General features: G+C 40.1%; 2 protein-coding genes across 4 annotated transcripts; one reads left to right on the forward strand and one right to left on the reverse strand.

Annotated features, from left to right (window-relative positions):
* Nucleotides 1-1,036: 1,036 nt before the first annotated feature.
* Nucleotides 1,037-7,720, reverse strand: sdf2l1 (stromal cell-derived factor 2-like 1). Its single transcript, XM_079347699.1, has 4 exons — nt 7,631-7,720; nt 5,723-5,995; nt 2,647-2,843; nt 1,037-1,759 (listed from the first exon to the last, which is right to left on the reverse strand). Exons 2-4 carry the CDS (start codon nt 5,898-5,900, stop codon nt 1,481-1,483), a joined length of 654 nt encoding a protein of 217 aa, XP_079203825.1. The 5' UTR covers nt 5,901-5,995; nt 7,631-7,720; the 3' UTR covers nt 1,037-1,480.
* Nucleotides 7,453-15,732, forward strand: marveld2b (MARVEL domain containing 2b). 3 transcript variants are annotated; one of them, XM_079347583.1, is made up of 8 exons: nt 7,454-7,568; nt 7,665-7,736; nt 8,734-9,939; nt 11,300-11,335; nt 11,758-11,933; nt 13,294-13,465; nt 13,579-13,629; nt 15,413-15,732. In XM_079347583.1, the coding sequence occupies exons 3-8, from the start codon at nt 8,755-8,757 to the stop codon at nt 15,527-15,529; spliced, it is 1,737 nt and encodes a 578-aa protein (XP_079203709.1). In that variant the 5' UTR covers nt 7,454-7,568; nt 7,665-7,736; nt 8,734-8,754; the 3' UTR covers nt 15,530-15,732. The 3 variants fall into 3 exon arrangements, with proteins under 3 accessions (XP_079203710.1, XP_079203709.1, XP_079203711.1); XM_079347584.1 differs by lacking the exon at nt 7,665-7,736 and having other exon boundaries at nt 7,453-7,568; XM_079347585.1 differs by lacking the exons at nt 7,454-7,568; nt 7,665-7,736 and adding an exon at nt 7,796-8,135.
* Nucleotides 15,733-17,494: the final 1,762 nt, after the last annotated feature.

The raw sequence follows: 17,494 nt of genomic DNA on the forward strand, positions 1-17,494 counted from the left end.
ACTAACAAAGTGAAACAAAGTCCCCCTTTGTTTCACCCTTCAATTATTAGCAACATTTTTAGGCCCTGAAATGTCATTTCTTACATTTTTTATTTCCTATATTGAAATGTAAATACTTTTTTTGGACCATTAGGCCAGAGTGTTATGTTTTAAGGTGAGGGATCATAATGCTCTGCTGTTATTCTCAACAATAAAGAACTGTAGTGTTCTTTGTAAGACATGGTCTATTATCCAAACTCATTGCATATCAAGATGTGTATCATATCATGGGGTTGTGGGAAATACCCTAATACCCTGCACCATTGTGTATGTCTTGATCATATGTTGCCCCCTGCTGGACAGAAAGTGAGCAGCAGACAGCAGTGGTAGCGCAGGGATTTGGTCCCCATCAACAGCAATGTTATAATCGGGAAACACTCACAGTCATGGACCATTAGAAATGTTTTGCCCATGCTCTTAAATTAATCTGTCAATCAAGGCTATTCTACCCAACATTGACTTTAATAAAGAATATTTGGTTGTTTAAAAATGAAAATAAACTCCAGTCTGACAAACCCACCACTCGTTTCCTAACCAGTTTGTCATTATCACAACACCTTTTATGTGGGAGTTGAAATGTAAACACAAAAAAAAAGCTAAATCTGTTCTTTGTATTGAAACACAAACCTCTCAAAGAAGAACTACAGAAAAACATATTTTTCATTGGTCCCTTATTTGTTTCTGTTGCTACAATGCTAACATGTCAAGTAGAGAAAGTCAGTAAAGTTTTTTTAAAGAAATAGTTAAGCTCCACATTAGACTTTTTTTTTTTTTTTTTTTTTTTTTTTTAAAAATGGACCTTTTGCCTTGATGTTAGACGGGACAGAGCAGGAGATCAGGAGAGTGCAGATGCCGGAAAGAACCCACGGGTAGGACTTGAACTTAGGCTGCCCGCTTGGCGCACTACACATTCGTACATGGGGTGCGACCTAACTGCTAGACTATCTGCGCCCCACACACTTAAAAAAAAAAAAAAAAACTTTCTGAGAAAAAGAAATTCCCATTTATTGTTTTTATTAGATTATTATTACAAAGAAGGGGTTTAGTCCTGATGGTCATGTTTGTGTCAACTTTAAAAGAAAAAAAACATTGATGGTTGTTTTCAGACGGGAAACGAACATCCTGGGTGAAAGTCCTGTGTTTGATTCATCCATCCCCTCCAACCTGAAGTTACCTAATTTTCACAGCAACACAAAGACATAAAACTAGAAGGGAAAACCTACAGTCGTGTTTTTAAGCGTGGGGAGTGCGACGAAACAGCCATATTTGACGTGTTGGGAGTGAGAAGGGTCTGACGGATCATCTCAGTTAAAGTGTCCCTGATCACACTGAGTTCCTCACATGTACAGCGATCAGTCGTCAGCCTTATATCTTAAATCATTTGGTCCAGGTGAGCTGTTAAATCCCCACAAGAGCAGTCACGTGTCTCCGAGTGATGAGGTCAGAGCTCGTCGTGGCGCAGGGGCTCCTGGCTGGGCTGGATGAACACGCCCTCCATGGAGCGCCACCAGTTGTTCTGGTTGGCTGATTTCATGCCGTGCACCTCGCGCTGACCTCGGATCGGGTGTCCGTACTGCTCGCCTGTCACACTCAGGTAGACGTCGGTGCCCACGTGTTTGAAACGCACGGCCTCTTCCCGCTCCCAGTGGTCGTTGTCACACTGCACCGCCCACACGTCCAGGTCATCGCCCTCTCCGTTCTCTCCGAAGGCGCTGACCTCCTGCAGACCACAGGGTGAGAGGAAGGAGAAGAACAGAGGTTAAAAAAAAATAAAAAATACTCATGAAACCTCTGCACTGGCTCCCTTTGAGTTAGAGCACCCTCACACTCGGAGCCATTCACCCTCAGGCCCCAGAAACTCATTCAACCATATTCACCGACCTCTTCCCAAAGGTCAAACACCCTTCACTGAACTGAACATTTAAGCTAATTCACAAACAAACTTACATGTGACCAAGCCTGCAGCCTTTAATCTACAGCTAGAGTCAAGTAACAACAGCGACATCTAGTGGTGAAGTCATCAACTACAACAGCAGGTGATTTAGCAGCACTCTGTTATTGGACAGAAGAATCGTCTTTGTTTATTGAAAATAAAAAAAGCAGCAGGAGTAAAATAAAAGTCCTTCATGTCATCTATTACAGTGAACACACGACAGGACTGTAACCCTCCTCATCCTCAAAGTTATCCTACCGTTCAAAACCATCACCATGACAACCGTATCGACTTCACACCTCCGAGGAGCTGCGTGTATCTTCTGCCTTTGTTGGAGCCGTCTCTGCTGGTACAACGTCTCGAATGTTAGCTGTAGAAGTTACATTCAAACCAGGCTACTTTTAAACTTCTGCATCGCTGCTGCAACCCAGTGCTGGTCCGTAACCATGGAAACTAACAGAGCAGAGTGCAGAGTATGGTTGGGTTGCTTAGCAACAGTGCAGTTACAGTCAAGTTGTGGATCTGGTTGAGCTGGTGGATCAATAAAGAAGCTGTAGTTGATATGCAGCGTGTATGTGTGGTTTAAAAGTCACTGCATCACAGCGTGATAAACTGTAGTCTGCTCAGTCTTCACAGTTTTACAGCCGTGTTGTGTGACGTGGTTAAAGACTGACCTGGTTGTTGGACAGCGGTGAGTTGAAGCGGTGGGAGTGCAGGTTTCGGCCCGTCTTCATGTGCGTGATCCGGATGGCCTCACCACACTTTATGGCGACTCCTCGCTGACATGGGCGGTTTGGCTTCCCCCGAATCTGCCAGTAGCTGTTTGCGTCGTCAGCATTCTCCACGCCAGTAACAGACTGCTGCCCGCTGCCTAACCACACACACACACACACACACTTGATGTGAATGTCATCGGTGTCAAGAGTTACAGAATATTTTGGATAAAAAGTCCCACATTTGTTTGTCTTGGAAACTAACTGACTGTGCTATTGCTTTTTTTTTTTCAATTTAAAACTTGATTGTAAACCGGGTCGACAGATTTGATGGGGATCATTTAGGATTAGAGATGTTGAATATATGAGTTTAGAATAAACGTAATGATAATCAAGGTTTTACAACATGCAAAAAGATACTTTAGAGTTCAAAAAGTTGCTTTAATGATTGAGTTAAAACAGCTCACTGGTACATTGGAGAAAGTTTATTTATTGAATTGCGTGAAGTTGAGGAGTTATAACTACGGTGGATGAAATGAGATGAGATTAAAAACAGATGACTGTGAGCTAACAGAGACATTGTGCCTGTTTTACCTTTAATTAGTCACTTATATTTTTGTTGTCACTGAGGGACAAAGCCTTTTTCATCATCGTCGCCCTGACACTGAATTCATGTTGGTGCACTCTGTAAGCTAAGGTGAGCAGCTGTGAGGTGTCAGGAGAGCTGCAGCAGGAAAACCTCTGGGCTGACAGCACTCAGATCAGATATGACGGCACAAAGCTGACAGAAGTGGTCAACATGAAACTAACTGAAACTATATAAAACAGTTAACAGGCTTGTGCTACGGAGGATCACTGTCCAATCTTCCCACTTCAGCAGAACCGGAATTTATTATTTATCATCAAAATGAAACGTTTGAAAGTTTTTAAGTTTTAGTTTTCAGGGATTATTTTCAGATTTTTACTAAACTATCACTTTTTGAAAGGCTAAATATACATTTCACACTTCCTGTATCACTTTCAGACTCTTTTGAAAATCAATACTCCATTTCATGTGCATGCGTGTGTGTGTGCGTGTGTGTGTGTAGGTGTGTGTGTGTGTGTGTGTGAGTGATTTTTGCAGCTGTTTAGAGAGATACAATCAGACCAGCACGCCTCTGACAATAAGTGTCAAATTTCTAGAACAACTAGGGTCAGCCAGCAATGCAGTACAGGCAGGGATGATCCTTTCAAAATAAAGCTCAATAAAGCAGTGTAGAGACGTGAGACAGAAAAAACGTAACGTATCTCACGAAACCAAAGACTGTGATTACACACCTGAGAGAGGAAAAGGAAGAACTAAATCTGATCAATTGTCACTGGATCAACATTACTTCATAGTCACTGTCATGTAATAATGTTTAAGTTCAAGGTTCGAGGTTTGACAAATAAAGAACCTTGAACCTTGAACCTTATTATTGTAGTGATTGAAATGCAAAATGAAAAAATCTCTGACTACAAAAATCTTGCCCAGCGAACTATTGGAATGGAAATATTTCTTTTCTATGAAGACTGTGCACCAATCTGACCCTGCAGTCATTTCACAGGTTGCTTTCTTCAATAAATTTAACGTGATTAATTTTCCACTGTCAACAATCCCTGTGCAGATCAGAGTCTCTCTTCAGTTGTGAGTCGTTCAAATTTTCTAAAATCCTGATCAACAGTCAATATAATTCATAAAGCAGCAAGTTTATTCTGCATTAACACATTTAATGGTGAGATCATTTAATGGTTATGGCTGTTTACCACATACACTAAATAATTTTTTGAAAATGGCCCAACTGTTAAGTTGTCCCCCATGTAAAGAGTATCTAGTCCTTCAAGCGGCTGTCCTAGGTTCAAGTCTGACCTTTGGTTCTCTCTCTACCTGGTTTCCTATCCAAAGCTCCCCCAAAGAATTCCTTCTAATTTGGACTCAGAATTTGACAGCTGATCATTTCACAGTGAAATACAAACCTTACTAACCATAGCAAAAATGTGCAATAATATAATGTGAAAAAAAATGTGTGTCCAATTATATTAGGCGCAGATGTAAGAGATGCACTGAAATTTGCAGGACAAAAGAAAAAAACATTTTCATTTCATTCATCATCAAAACGAGTGTATAGTTACCTGTACGGTTTATTATTGCTTTTTTAGTTGTGATTACAACTTGTTTATGTTTTCTACTCTCATGTTTATGATGCTATTCTATTTTTTATACACTTTTAACTTGTTTGGAGAGCTGATGATGGGAGAAATGTGGAAAAAATTAGATATACCTGAACAGTCTTGGAGCTATGCAAATGGCAAAAACATCTAATCTAATAAAAAAAATGTTGTTAGGACTACTGGAAAATCTTTTTTGAGGACAAAAAAACAAACAAAACTGTATTACTTTAGCTGAATTGTGATTATTTCATTGTATGACAGCTTGCATGTTGTCGTTTTAGTGTGTGAAGTACACGTGTCCTCTCTAAAGCCCTTTACTTTGAAATTTTGACCGGACGTAGAGGAGTTTATATTTCAGACGTTTTGACACCGGTATTTAATACAATATAACAAGAAAGTAATGCATTTCATTTAATGCCCAAGCTGATGATATTTGGTTTATGTTATAATACGAACAAATACAGGAAAAAAAGCTAAAAATCGGCTCACATATGAACTCACATCCTGCACCTGATGTGTGCAGAACCACCTCCACGGATCTCACAATTATTTATTTTTCTGCTTGACGACTCAAGGCAGAATAATCTAAGATACATATTTTAAATTATATTACAAAAGAGGAACCTTTTCTTCATTTCGGCTGAGAAGAATAATGTTTCTTCTGCTTTAAATTGTCCACTTTTCGAGGTTTGTTCACCTGCTCACCTGTCATCTCTTCTCCAATAAACCAAGACATGCAGGAGCTGGAGACAAACACACCCTGCTCCCTTCAGTCACTTTTGCATGCTTATTAATCAGACATGTCTGTGTGTGAGTGAGGGTCCCCGGGGGGTCTTCTTGAACTCACCTGAGCCGTATTTGACGTCGTGGGAGTGCAGGCGGACGTTGTGTCTGGTGTTGATGAGTTTGACGAGCGAGCCGCAGGTCACATAGCTGAGCTCCGAGTCTCTCCCCTCACACTGACTCCACAGCAGCACTAACAACACGGACTTCACTAACATGTGCACCGCGTGAATTATCTCCATCTTTGTGTCTCTCTGTCCTCCTCGGATACTGACACGATGATTCAGTCACTTTCAAACACGACTGTCGCTCTCAGCCAATCACAGCCTGACAAGTCCTAAAACACGGAAATAAATGTCAACATGTGATTGGTCGAAGTACAGTTGTGGAAAGCAGGAAGTGATGGTCCATCTGTAATTTATATTGTACATTGTTATAATTATAACAGCCATAAGCTACTGTAATTATAAATAAAGATACAAACGCATTTTAATCCGCCTTTCACAATTAGTACAGCAGCATTGCAGACAAATAAATTAAATTGTGAAGCCCACATGGTATGAAGCAGCAAAGTATGAGGTGTCAGTAAACGTGTGGAGCAAATGAAAACTCCTTTTGGCCAATGTGACGAATCATGAATATGTCGAACATAGGCCTAATATGTAAACAATAATGAAACACCTGCCAAAACCTTGTTAAAATAAAGAGTTGGTATCATTGTAGGAGAAATGTTCACAGAATATCAACACCTCCAATAATAATGGCAGGCATGAAGATGTTCATTAATGTTTACTTTATAATGTTTTCATTGAATCCCTTGTTTACAAAGATAAGCTTAGACCCCGACATCAGACAGTGATTGATGAAAGAAAAGCAGGACTTTTCCTGCAAACCTATCTAATCTATGTCCAAACTGTACCAGGGATTTAGATTTGGAAAGTAAGCTCAACCTGAACACATTAAAAAAACAACAACAAAAAAACACACACATTCTTATTAAAATAAGAAATATTCTGGATTGCATCAATTTAAATGTGTGCATAAGGTTCTCAGGAAAATAAATGCTTTTTACATTTATTCAATATTTTAAGGGAATATTTTATTTTACAAAATGGTTTCATCTTTATGAGATACTTAGTCATGAATTTAAATGTTGCTATAAATATTTGAAATGTCCGATACCAATATAATACTTTAAGTGTCTTATAAAAATTGGAAATAAAATGTAATCATGTTGAGATTTTTATTTCACCGTTTGAAATCTCTTAGCCTCATGGATTTTTGTTTTTTAGATTGTTTTCATTATTGTGAGATGCTTGTATTTGTTTTTTTTTAGAGAGAGAAACTCAGTTATACTCACTTTTATAGGTCTATTGAAATAAAAGTTGTTAATTGTAATCTTTAAATGATAGGTATAAACGCGGAAAAAAATGACTATGATGATAACTGCCAACAATCACTTGAAATACACTAAATAAAAATATGCATACATGCAATTTAATAATTGCGTGTGTGAAGAATGATAAGAGCTGTATGACAGGCCATAACTTGGTGCTATACAGTCAACATGTTTCATTGTGGGCACATTGAGGGAACCTGCAGATCAAGTGTCATTCCTCCAGTGTGGGTTTATTTAAGTTACCAGCTGTTGTGCTCTAACTAACCCATTGACCCTGATTCAGAATAATAGGTTCAAACACAATAACCTATGTCAAGTGCTGTATATTTAGCTGAATACCTTTGATAATAGGCCTGTGTAGAATTCTGAGACATAAACCACAATTAGCCTTTAGACCAGCAGAAAAAAAACAGAGTTAGAGAAGTGTAAAGTTCAACAGAAACCGGAAAGCGAAAGCTCCGAGGATGGAGAGAGTCCCTGAACGCATCGTGAGGCAGGTCGGACTGGACAGGTGAGTTTCACCTACATGGAGGCTTCACTGCTCTCAGATCTGTAGTTTTCTTATGTGCTCACCTGCAGTGCTTCTTGTTGTCTGACCTGAGGTCAGTGTGAGAGTGAGGACAAACAGACAAACCGTCAGGATGTAGAAACACAGAAACAGACGAAGAGTCACCTGCAGGTAAGCAATCATCAGAATCAACTTTTCGTCTTTTAAACTTTTAATGACACCAATAAAGATGTTAACTCATTAAAAAGAAGGACCAGACTATCAGCCTCGGTTGTGTTTGTTAATAATAACTGTAGCGCTTTGTTTAATTTATTTCACCAACTTTTTTTTTTCTTTTTTTTTTACCGGCGGTGGTTTTTTTAGGCCCCATGGGAGTGTCAGTAGATACACCTGTTTTCTGTCAATGCTAAGATGCTAAGAATGGATGGATGATAACGTTTCAGGACTTTTATACCTGTGTGTAAACGTGAGATTTGGAAGAAATCAAAGCTGATTTTGGCCTGTGATGAAAAACATGTAAAAGGTTCATTATGGTGTTATGCGGTAGAGAAATGTGAAAGTGGAAGAAAGGTGACCTACAGATTCTGTATGTTCATAACTCTTTACTCAGATTGACCTCAGAGTAACATTTGTTCCCTTTAACACTGTTTGAGTGCAGACAAATTTAGTACAGAAAAATATAGTAAGGAGTTGTTCAATTTCTCCAACTATCTAATTTCAGATTTACACAGTGCAGCTTCGATAATATTTTGAGACTTTCTTAAATGACTGGTTAACTTGATTGTCATCATAGTATCTCACTTTAAGTTATTTTATTGTTAAAATGAAGATTTGGTAACTTGGATTACTAGACTAAAAAAAAATCAATACCTTAAAATGAGTAATTTGCTTCAAAATTATTTTCCGAACTAATAAAAATCATTTGAAGTAAATACACTTCTCTTTAGAAAAAAACAATTTTCTTCTATATTAATTGTTTTAAGACAACATTTTAGAAGAAAACTCACCTGCTCACAGCTTGCCCATTTACTCTGGGAAGTACCATCTGATGTTTTAAACTACGGAAGTACTGAATAAATGCTAATTGTCCTTCAATGCTACATTGTCTCCATCTATTTGCTGTTTTAGGCATTACAATCTTTAACTTTGATCCTGTTTCTCTCTGTAGTGTCACAAAGCCTGGGTCCAGATGTCTTCAGGAGGCGGAGCTTCCAGGTTTGACCGGGTGAGGGAGTACCCAATCTATGACCAGGTTCCCGAAGGCTCCTTATGGAGGGACCAGGACTTTCCTCCGCCCCCTATGCTTTCACACGCCCCACTCCCTGCTGTCAGCTTGGACCCCCTCCCCCCTCCCCCTCTACCTGATGATCCCGCTGTAGGTCCTGTCTCCTTCTATCCCCAGAGTGATGACCAGCAAGCGGAGAGTGACATTGATGCCATGGACATCAAGCCTGTCCGCCGCTTCATCCCCGACTCTGTCAAGAACTTCTTCCGTGGGAACAGTGGGAACAGCGCCACCAAGGGCTGGTCCATCCCCCCTTCATCTGCCCCTGACTCCCCCACCCCTTCCTCCAGGAAGAGCGCCCCCTGTCAAACAACAGCAGGAGTGCCCTGTTCCCCTCCCCACTCTGCGCCGCCCTCTCCATCCCTCCCGGGCTCCTGCAGGGACGGCCTACGTCTGGGAGCCGAAGCAAACGACTCTGCCTCTGCCGTGCCCACCAACCTGTCAGCCCTCACCTACCATGAGAGGGTGGAGGAGTACCACATGCGCTACGCCTACATGAAGTCATGGGCGGGGCTTCTGAGGATCCTGGGCTGCGTGCAGCTGATTCTGGGAGCTGCTGTGTTCGCCTGCGTCTGTGCCTACATTCATAAGGACAATGAGTGGTTCAATATGTACGGCTACTCTCAGCCCCAGCTGTTTGGAGGACTGGGTGGAGGAGCTGGAGCATATGGATCCGGGGGCGGGTACTACACAGGCCCTAAGACTCCGTTTGTACTGGTGGTGGCTGGTCTGGCGTGGATTGTAACCGTCATACTGGTAGTTCTGGGAATGAGCATGTACTACAGAGCAATCCTGCTGGACTCCTCCTGGTGGCCGTTCACAGAGTGCGCCATCAACCTGGTGCTGGCAGTGCTCTACCTGTCTGCAGGGATCGTGTATGTGAGGGACACCACCCGAGGGGGGCTCTGCAACATGCCCGTCTTCAACAACGGAGTGAACGGAGCGTTCTGTCGCACTGAGGCTGGACAGACTGCGGCCATGGTCTTCATCTTCATCAACATGGTGCTGTACTTCATCAGTGCAGTCGTGTGTCTGAAGCTGTGGAGGCACGAGGCGTCCAGGATGAGGAAGGAGGCGCTCGCACAGGAGGTCTGAAACACACACTTCTTTCTTTATATTCCTCTGCTCCCTACCTCTCCTTTCTGGAAGGGGAACTCTGGTATGTTTATACCTGGTTCCTAGTTTTACGTTTTGGGTTGATGAAACTTTTGAAGCGCTCCAGTCGACTGCTTGAAGGCTGTAGTGATGTAAGCAGATTGTTTTAAATTGAGTAGCAAGCAAACCTAATAGTTACAGAAAAAACCTGGCATCTCCAATTGTTCTTATTTTTTACAGCCCAAGCACTGTTGAAATTATCTCACATTCACCTCTGAAGTGTAAATGATTGGCAGGTGTCATGGCCACACCTGTTGATTTGCTGATCATTTGGTCTAAATTCATTCAGCCCCAAGGCTTTTCACCAACTGTAGGGTTACAGACTGTGGAGATGAAAAGAAACTGACTCAGCATCTCTTAACTTAAAAAAAACATCTGTTTTACTGAAATTGTTCAGGAAGATAATTTGTTCATAGTTACAATTATCACCTCATGATGTCTGTTTATGGCAACTTCCATTAGTGTCTTAGCATCAGGCTAATGAACTAAGATACATCCCGGTCTGTCTGTGTTCACCAGCTGCCTCTGGTGATGACTGTAATGTTATCCTTGGTTGGTGATGCTCGAGATCTTAAGATGAATAATGAAAGATCAGGCAATTAAATCAGCTGTTTGCATCTTTACGCATTGACCTTCACTAAACCTAAATCTTTTTTCCACGAATTACAAAACTGATTACATCATGAAGCGACACCTCATGGTCACGAGTCAGCGTTTTTAGTTTCGAATAAAAACTCAAATAAACCCGGTCCACCTGTCTGCCCATTCATCTGTAACACCAGGGATATGTTGAAGCACAGAAGAAACAAAACAGAAACACTGAGTTTACTCTGCAGATTTTAAAAAGTGAAAAGCTAAAATAAAACCCCTGCGAGGCCAGAAACACAGATTCAGAGGTTCTCACGACGACCATGCCCGTAAGAGCCTCAGACAGCTGAGACGGAGGGATTCATGACGTCTGCTCTTCGGGCCGTTAGAAATTCATGGAGAATAAAGTCTGCAGCTTCAGTCTCCAATCAATAAAATAAAATAAAAAACATTTCCTGCAGAAGAAACTTGGTGAAAGGGAAACATTTAATTCTTTGTAGGTCCTTGGACTCATAGTTCTGAGAAATTTAAAGTTATGCTGTTAATGCGTCTAAAGGTAGTTAGATGGTTAAATCAGGTCTCTATGTCGATGATTTAGACTTTTCTCTTTCACATTTCAGAAGATTTTTTAATGTTTTAACAACCAAACAGTCAGTAATTAAAAATGATTTCATTGCTTGAAGTTTAACTTGCTGCTTCTCAACAGATGAAAACTATTGGATCGTCGGTGCCTCTGTCCATAGTAAGTATCCCTTTCAAACATGACTGTAGACTTAGGTTGTCAGTATTACTTTGATGCTTCTGGATACCACATGTTTTAAAACAATAGTCTTAGTTGTTTAAATGATAGTTTCAAAAGCTACAAAATGAAACAAACTTCTGTCGTATTTTAACCAAAAGATGCAGCAGAGAAAGGGAGAGCGCACTTCAAAGTGCGGCCTCCTGTTTGTGCAGTTGAGACAGTCTGGAATTTTTGTGATTTGACTTCACCTAATGTTATTGGTATTTTTGTAGCTTTGGTCTCCAAATAAGTGTCGATATAGATTGATGTTTACTAGTACCATATAAGAGTTTATACTTCTGTCATCGTGACAGTCCTACTGAAATTGAAAATTGAATACTGTGTACATGGACTGATAATATGTATTTATGGATGTAACACAGCTGGGTCCAGGCTCCTCCAGGCTCTCAGAGCAGACTCCTCTCCCCACAATCCAGCCTGACATCATGGACGACGCTAACAGCTCTATAGCCGTTCCCCTGATGGCGCCAGAGATCCTTCGAGGTCACATCCCCGCTGGACACATCCCCAAACCTGTCGTCATAGCCGACTATGTGGAGTGAGTTTTACTTTCAAGATCATCTTCTTAAATATGTTTATTTTTCATTCATAAATTCTCCTCACTCATCACGGACCTGTGATTTAAGGTCTGTTTATTTAAGATCCCAACAGTGTTGTCTGACTTCAAGATAACCACACTGGTGATGGTTAGCATGTAGGTGTAACACTGAGCGCCACCAGCAGAGAGTCTCGACTGCTTTTTGTTTGTACTTCTGCGACAATCTTGTAAACTCATTGCAGCTTTGTTGGCCACAGACGTCCACACATCCACATTCCTGCATTGACAGGCAGTTGAGACACTGTTGACTTCCTTGAGTTTGGCTCTTAACACTTTCTGTGACTTGTGTTTCACCTAGAGAAGACTTGTGAAGAAATCTTTGTGGGCCTATGTCAGCTCAGATTGTTAATTTAATTGTCTGACACCATTATTGATTACCATTATTATAAAGAGTGTCCTAACAGAGTTTGAGATTATGGTTTTGGAGAGATGTTTTATTAACTAAAGACAGCTGTTCAAAGCCTCCAAACTCGAATCAGAAAACCAGTAATTTTATCACTATTGTGCATAATTCAAGCTTTCCATTAAACAAAAAAAAAAAAGGTTAAACTATGAGAAAAAGAACAGATGCCAATGTCTTGGTAGTTCAGGCTAAGCCAACCTGTAGTGTTATTTATTTTTTTTGTATTTTAGTTAATTTTCTAAAAATATCTGCAACATAAATTCTGTTATTTCTTGGTCCATATTATCCCCCAATTTAGATGTCAGTTATACAAAGGCTTCACTGGCATGAACCCACAAAAGAAAATAGATTTTCTTGAGATCTAGTTCCATTCATGAGTCTGAAGTTCGTTGAAATAACAGATATCAAGCTTTGTCAGGTCCATTCTTAGAGAAGTAAGCAAACGTTTGTTTGTTGAATGGAGGTCGGTCATGCGTTGAAATCTAAACCCTTAATACACAGCATACAGAAAGCTTGACTGTCAGGTTTAAATGTTTAATCTAGAAAAGATCGTTAGCAGTACTTGCATGCTGATATCTCACAGCTCAGACTACAAAAGTAATCCAGAACACTTCCTGTCCTGAAGATCTGAAGATTTGTATGTAGGTAGAGATTGTAAAATAATCTAAAGATGCACAGTATGAATAACAGCAAAAAGTAGTTTTTTAAAAGGACGACCTGGGTTCGAGTCCGACCTGTCTCTATTGTGTATCCCGACTCTCTGTTTTTCTACACTATATCCACGTCCTTTCCAAATTATGGGCTAAAATAATTCTTTAAAAATATACAGTATAATCTAACGAGATTGGTTGGTAATCTAAATCTAAAGAGAAGTCAGCAGCTGTCATGTTTTCACAGTAAGTACCGCGCTATACGCTCAGACGAGCAGAGGGACCAGTACAGAGCCGTGTTCAACGACCAGTACGCTGAGTACAAGGAGCTTCACGCCGAGGTCCAGGCTATGAGCAAGAAGTTTGAGGAGATGGACGAGATGCTGCAGAACCTCGCCGCTCAGCCCTCCAGTCAGATGGTACACACACACCTACACACACACACACACACGCACACACACACACACACACACACACACACACACACACACACACACACACTCAGCCCTCTAACATGCTGACTTTGTTTCAGGAGAAGGAGCGGATTAAAGGCCTTTTTATGGAATATCAAAGAAAGAAAGCTGTAAGTATAAATCTTAATATTATCTGATTCTTAAGAAGCTATTTCTGTTTATTATTTTAAATTAAAAAAAAAAAAATCACTAAACTTCCATCCCTTAATTTCTCTTACCAAGATTATGTAATTCCATGCATCATTTTTAGGATGTTAAAGTTGTTTTCTTGTGCATTTCCTGATTCCGAGGGACCTGCGTTGGACATCTCCATCAAGCGGCAGATGTAAAGTTAATCAGGCAGTTTGTCCCTTGCATGGGTCCCCTCATCTTATGTCTTAAAGTCCCGTTTCCACCAAGCAGTTCATTACATTTGAGCTTTTTCAGCTTGTATTGCTTTGGTAAGAATATGGCAGGGGGAATATGGAAGGGAGAAGAGAGGCAGACCAAGACAGCCCTGAAATAAAACCTCAAACATGCGTACATAACCAGACTTAATAATGCATGTAAGCTGTAGCTGAAACATGATACCTAACAATTCCTTTACAAACAAAATATTAATTACAGCCCCGTTTCCACCGAGCGGTTCAGTTCGGTCTGTCTCGGTATGGCACACATTTTTTGGCGTTTCCATAGACTAAAGCCGGGAAAGATTCCCAAATAACCGATCCGTAAAGTCCTACTTTTTGGGACCCTTTCGTTGGGGGGCCAAAAATATCGTTCAGACCCTAAAAGGTGGAATCGTCACTTTCCGTGTGACAGCGGCAAACACAACCCCGCCGTGTTTAAATACCCAGTCGATTGTTTTTATCGGTTGTATGTTTCCTCGTGGCACACAGCCTTCTTTGAACAGACTTTGATGGAATTTTCTAACAAAGTCAGTGACAAAGTAGATGAATTGCTGGATGTCTTCCATCGTTGTGTTTTACTCCTTTATTGATATTATTAGCAGGATAGCTGTTAGCAAGTAGCTGCTATGATAGCAAACTGAACTGATCCATAATGGACCGCTTGGTAGAAACAGGGTTGTAGCCTACTATACAAAAAATACTAAAAAAAAAACAGAAAAAAATCAAACAAAACTATGTTAAATTAAAAAACTTCTTAAACTCACATAGAAAACAGAAATCCTCCTCATAGTGAGTACAGAGGTTTATAAAATCATCTTCGTGTAAAAGAAAAGGGAACTTTCTGTGCCTTGATTAACTGATGAGACACTCTTAAAAAATGTGAGCATGCCGTCATCCACCTGCTGAAACTAAGTGGGATGAAACCACACGGTTACATAAACCTGTTCTTTTAATACCTTACCAGTTTCACTTAACGCAACCTACGGAAATGATTAAAGGTCACATATTATCCTCCTTTTTAAATAAGTCCCTAAACCATGTGTGTGAAGTTTCTTATTCTAAATCCTCTCTAATCCTGGATTTGATCTTGTCTATAAACTGCTCTATTTCAGCCCTGATCAGAACAGGCTGTTTCTGTGTCTGTAGCTTTAAATATGTAAATGAGTTGTATCTGGCCACGCCCCCTCTGTGGAAGGGGATCGCAAGGCAGACTCCACAGCGCACCTAGCTGTGAGAGTGTGACCCACCTTGGGGAGGGCTTACTGCCCTTTGTGATGTCATGACGCCAGAATAACCAATCCCACTTTCTGTATAAGTGGAGCAGGCAAAACAATTGGGTTTGTAGACGGGTGAAGGCCACATGTGAGTTAAAACTGTTTTTGCCTATTTGACCTGAGCATAGTTCTTTTATTCAGCTCGAGTGCCCCATGACCTTAAGTGACCCTCCTTCCCTTTTTCATCACCACCAGGTAAAATATACCTTTATCCTGTTTTTTCTTGTCAGGATCCAACATATGTGGAAAAAAGGGAAAGGTGTGAGTACCTGAAGAACAAACTGTCTCATATCAAACAGAAGATTCAAGAGTACAACAAGGTCGCAGACTGGGACGACAACAACTGAACACAACTGTAGTTTAACATGAACACACTTTTATTTCATATGCAGCTACATAACATGCTCTGATTGGTAGAGAGCAAGAAATGGGACTGAATGAGAGAAAGTCTCTACCAAACAAACCGTGCCTTCCTTCTTGGAAACCCATACTCGCTGATTGTAGATATGCTGATGTTTTATTGGAACAATAAAAACTAGATTAATGTTGATGCAAGATGTTCATAAAGTGTCCTACTGTATTCCTCTTATACATAATAATAATATTTTAGGAGAACACTTTAGCATTTTAACTTGGTGATATAAACATGAATATCTGTTTTAACACTGTCAATCCATTCTGGTGTTTAGCCTCGCTTTGCAACACATTTCAAGCTGAGGCGAACTGGATTAGCTCCACGTAAAAAAGACTAAAGCCTCTTCATTGATGCCACTTTATTTAGCCCATTGGCTGTATGTTATCATGGAGAGGTTGTCCTCATCTTTTGTTGTAAAACAGTGAAGCCAGTATCCTCCAAACAAATTGGGCTGGTGATGTAATTCAGAGCAAATACAAGAAGGCTGAAGGAACCATTGTATTGACCTCCTGCCACCTCCTCTAACTAAATTTAACTTCCTGATTAAAGGTCAAAGGTTCCTCAGGTCGGTTCAGTCCACAGCACAACACATTCTTGTTCAAACTTTAAGCAGATATTCACCATTATGGAAAGTTCATTGTCTCTTGTGTCCCCTGCTGTTTTGTCTATTTGACTCTACATGAGACGTTGGTTTACTGAATGATCATCATGCTAGAGAAACAAACTGGAGATTGAGAAAATAAACTTGTTTACAGGAAAATGTTTACAGAGGGAATAAATCAAAGTTGGACAATGTTATCATGTACTTGGCCCCCTGCTGGCCATTAGGAAAAAATACATGTTGAAGAAATGTGTAAGACATTTCTGCATAGCTTCAGTTATCAGTCCTTGAAGCTTCGTCCATATCTTTTGTGTCTATGGTCTGAATCAAATGAGTGAAATGATTTTAAGAATGAAAATGAAGCCTGTTTGGTCAGAGCAGCAGACAGAAGTGTAGATTAGATTAAACTGTATTTTAGGAGGAACTTTTTTGTGCTACTGTGAACATTCAGCTGGTTTCTTTACTTTTACGATCTGTTTGTTTAGCACAGGACTTTTTTTTTTTATCTGTCCAATGTGAACATTTAATGAGATTATAATCTCTGTTATGATGATTTTAAAATCATGTGGGTGATTTAAACTGTTTTAAACCCCCTTTTGTACACTCATTTTTTGTACATTGATGGTGTGATTTTTTTGTATCAAATCTTGTAAGTCCTGATGATTTATGACAATGAAGCACATTTTATACACTACTAGTTATTTGTATTTGTGTTTCTTTAATCATTTTAAGCCATAGCGCTAATGAACCGTATGGACTATGTGTTACGTCTGTTCAGGAGCTCCATCAGGATCTCTGGGTCCCTCCTCCGCTCAGCCAGCCCTTTTACACACCATGTTACCATTAAGATATTTAAATTCATATTCCCTCCTTTAAGTATTTTCTCCTTAATACAACACTTTGTTTTACTTGACCTTTGTTGTTCATTTCAGTCATATAAAAATACATGTGCAAGAGCAAACATAATATGGGTCATACAGCAGGTGGAAAACAAAACATGAGACAATAGTCTTTTATGTAGTTGGTCCATGAATGTATCACAAACACAGGCCTCTCACAAACTTCAGTTCAGCTAATACTTAATATCTCATGTTTATTGTGTCCTCTTGTCCTTCACTACATCAGTCCAACACCCATTAAATGTCGAATGCACCATTCCAACGCACTTATATGATTATGTGATTAGTAGCTGTAATGTCACTGGTGCCCATTTATCATTTAAAACATCTGTTTTTAGTTGGAGTCGGGCTGTTAACTTTTTAACTTTTTTAAGCCACACATTTTTAAACTATACAT

Source organism: Symphodus melops, assembly GCF_947650265.1.
Source record: "Symphodus melops genome assembly, chromosome: 1".
Classification (NCBI taxonomy): Eukaryota; Metazoa; Chordata; class Actinopteri; order Labriformes; family Labridae; genus Symphodus; species Symphodus melops.

What these genes read in the sequence shown, in the direction of transcription:
- sdf2l1 (XM_079347699.1), bottom strand. Translation starts at nt 5,900, where the DNA reads ATGGAGATAATTCACGCGGTGCACATGTTAGTGAAGTCCGTGTTGTTA. An exon ending in CGACGTCAAATACGGCTCAG is followed by an intron (nt 2,844 to 5,722) that starts GTGAGTTCAAGA and finishes GTGTGTGGTTAG; the next exon opens with GCAGCGGGCAGCAGTCTGTT. An exon ending in CACCGCTGTCCAACAACCAG is followed by an intron (nt 1,760 to 2,646) that starts GTCAGTCTTTAA and finishes TGTGGTCTGCAG; the next exon opens with GAGGTCAGCGCCTTCGGAGA.
- marveld2b (XM_079347584.1), top strand. Translation starts at nt 8,755, where the DNA reads ATGTCTTCAGGAGGCGGAGCTTCCAGGTTTGACCGGGTGAGGGAGTAC. An exon ending in AGGAGGCGCTCGCACAGGAG is followed by an intron (nt 9,940 to 11,299) that starts GTCTGAAACACA and finishes GCTTCTCAACAG; the next exon opens with ATGAAAACTATTGGATCGTC. An exon ending in GTCATAGCCGACTATGTGGA is followed by an intron (nt 11,934 to 13,293) that starts GTGAGTTTTACT and finishes ATGTTTTCACAG; the next exon opens with TAAGTACCGCGCTATACGCT.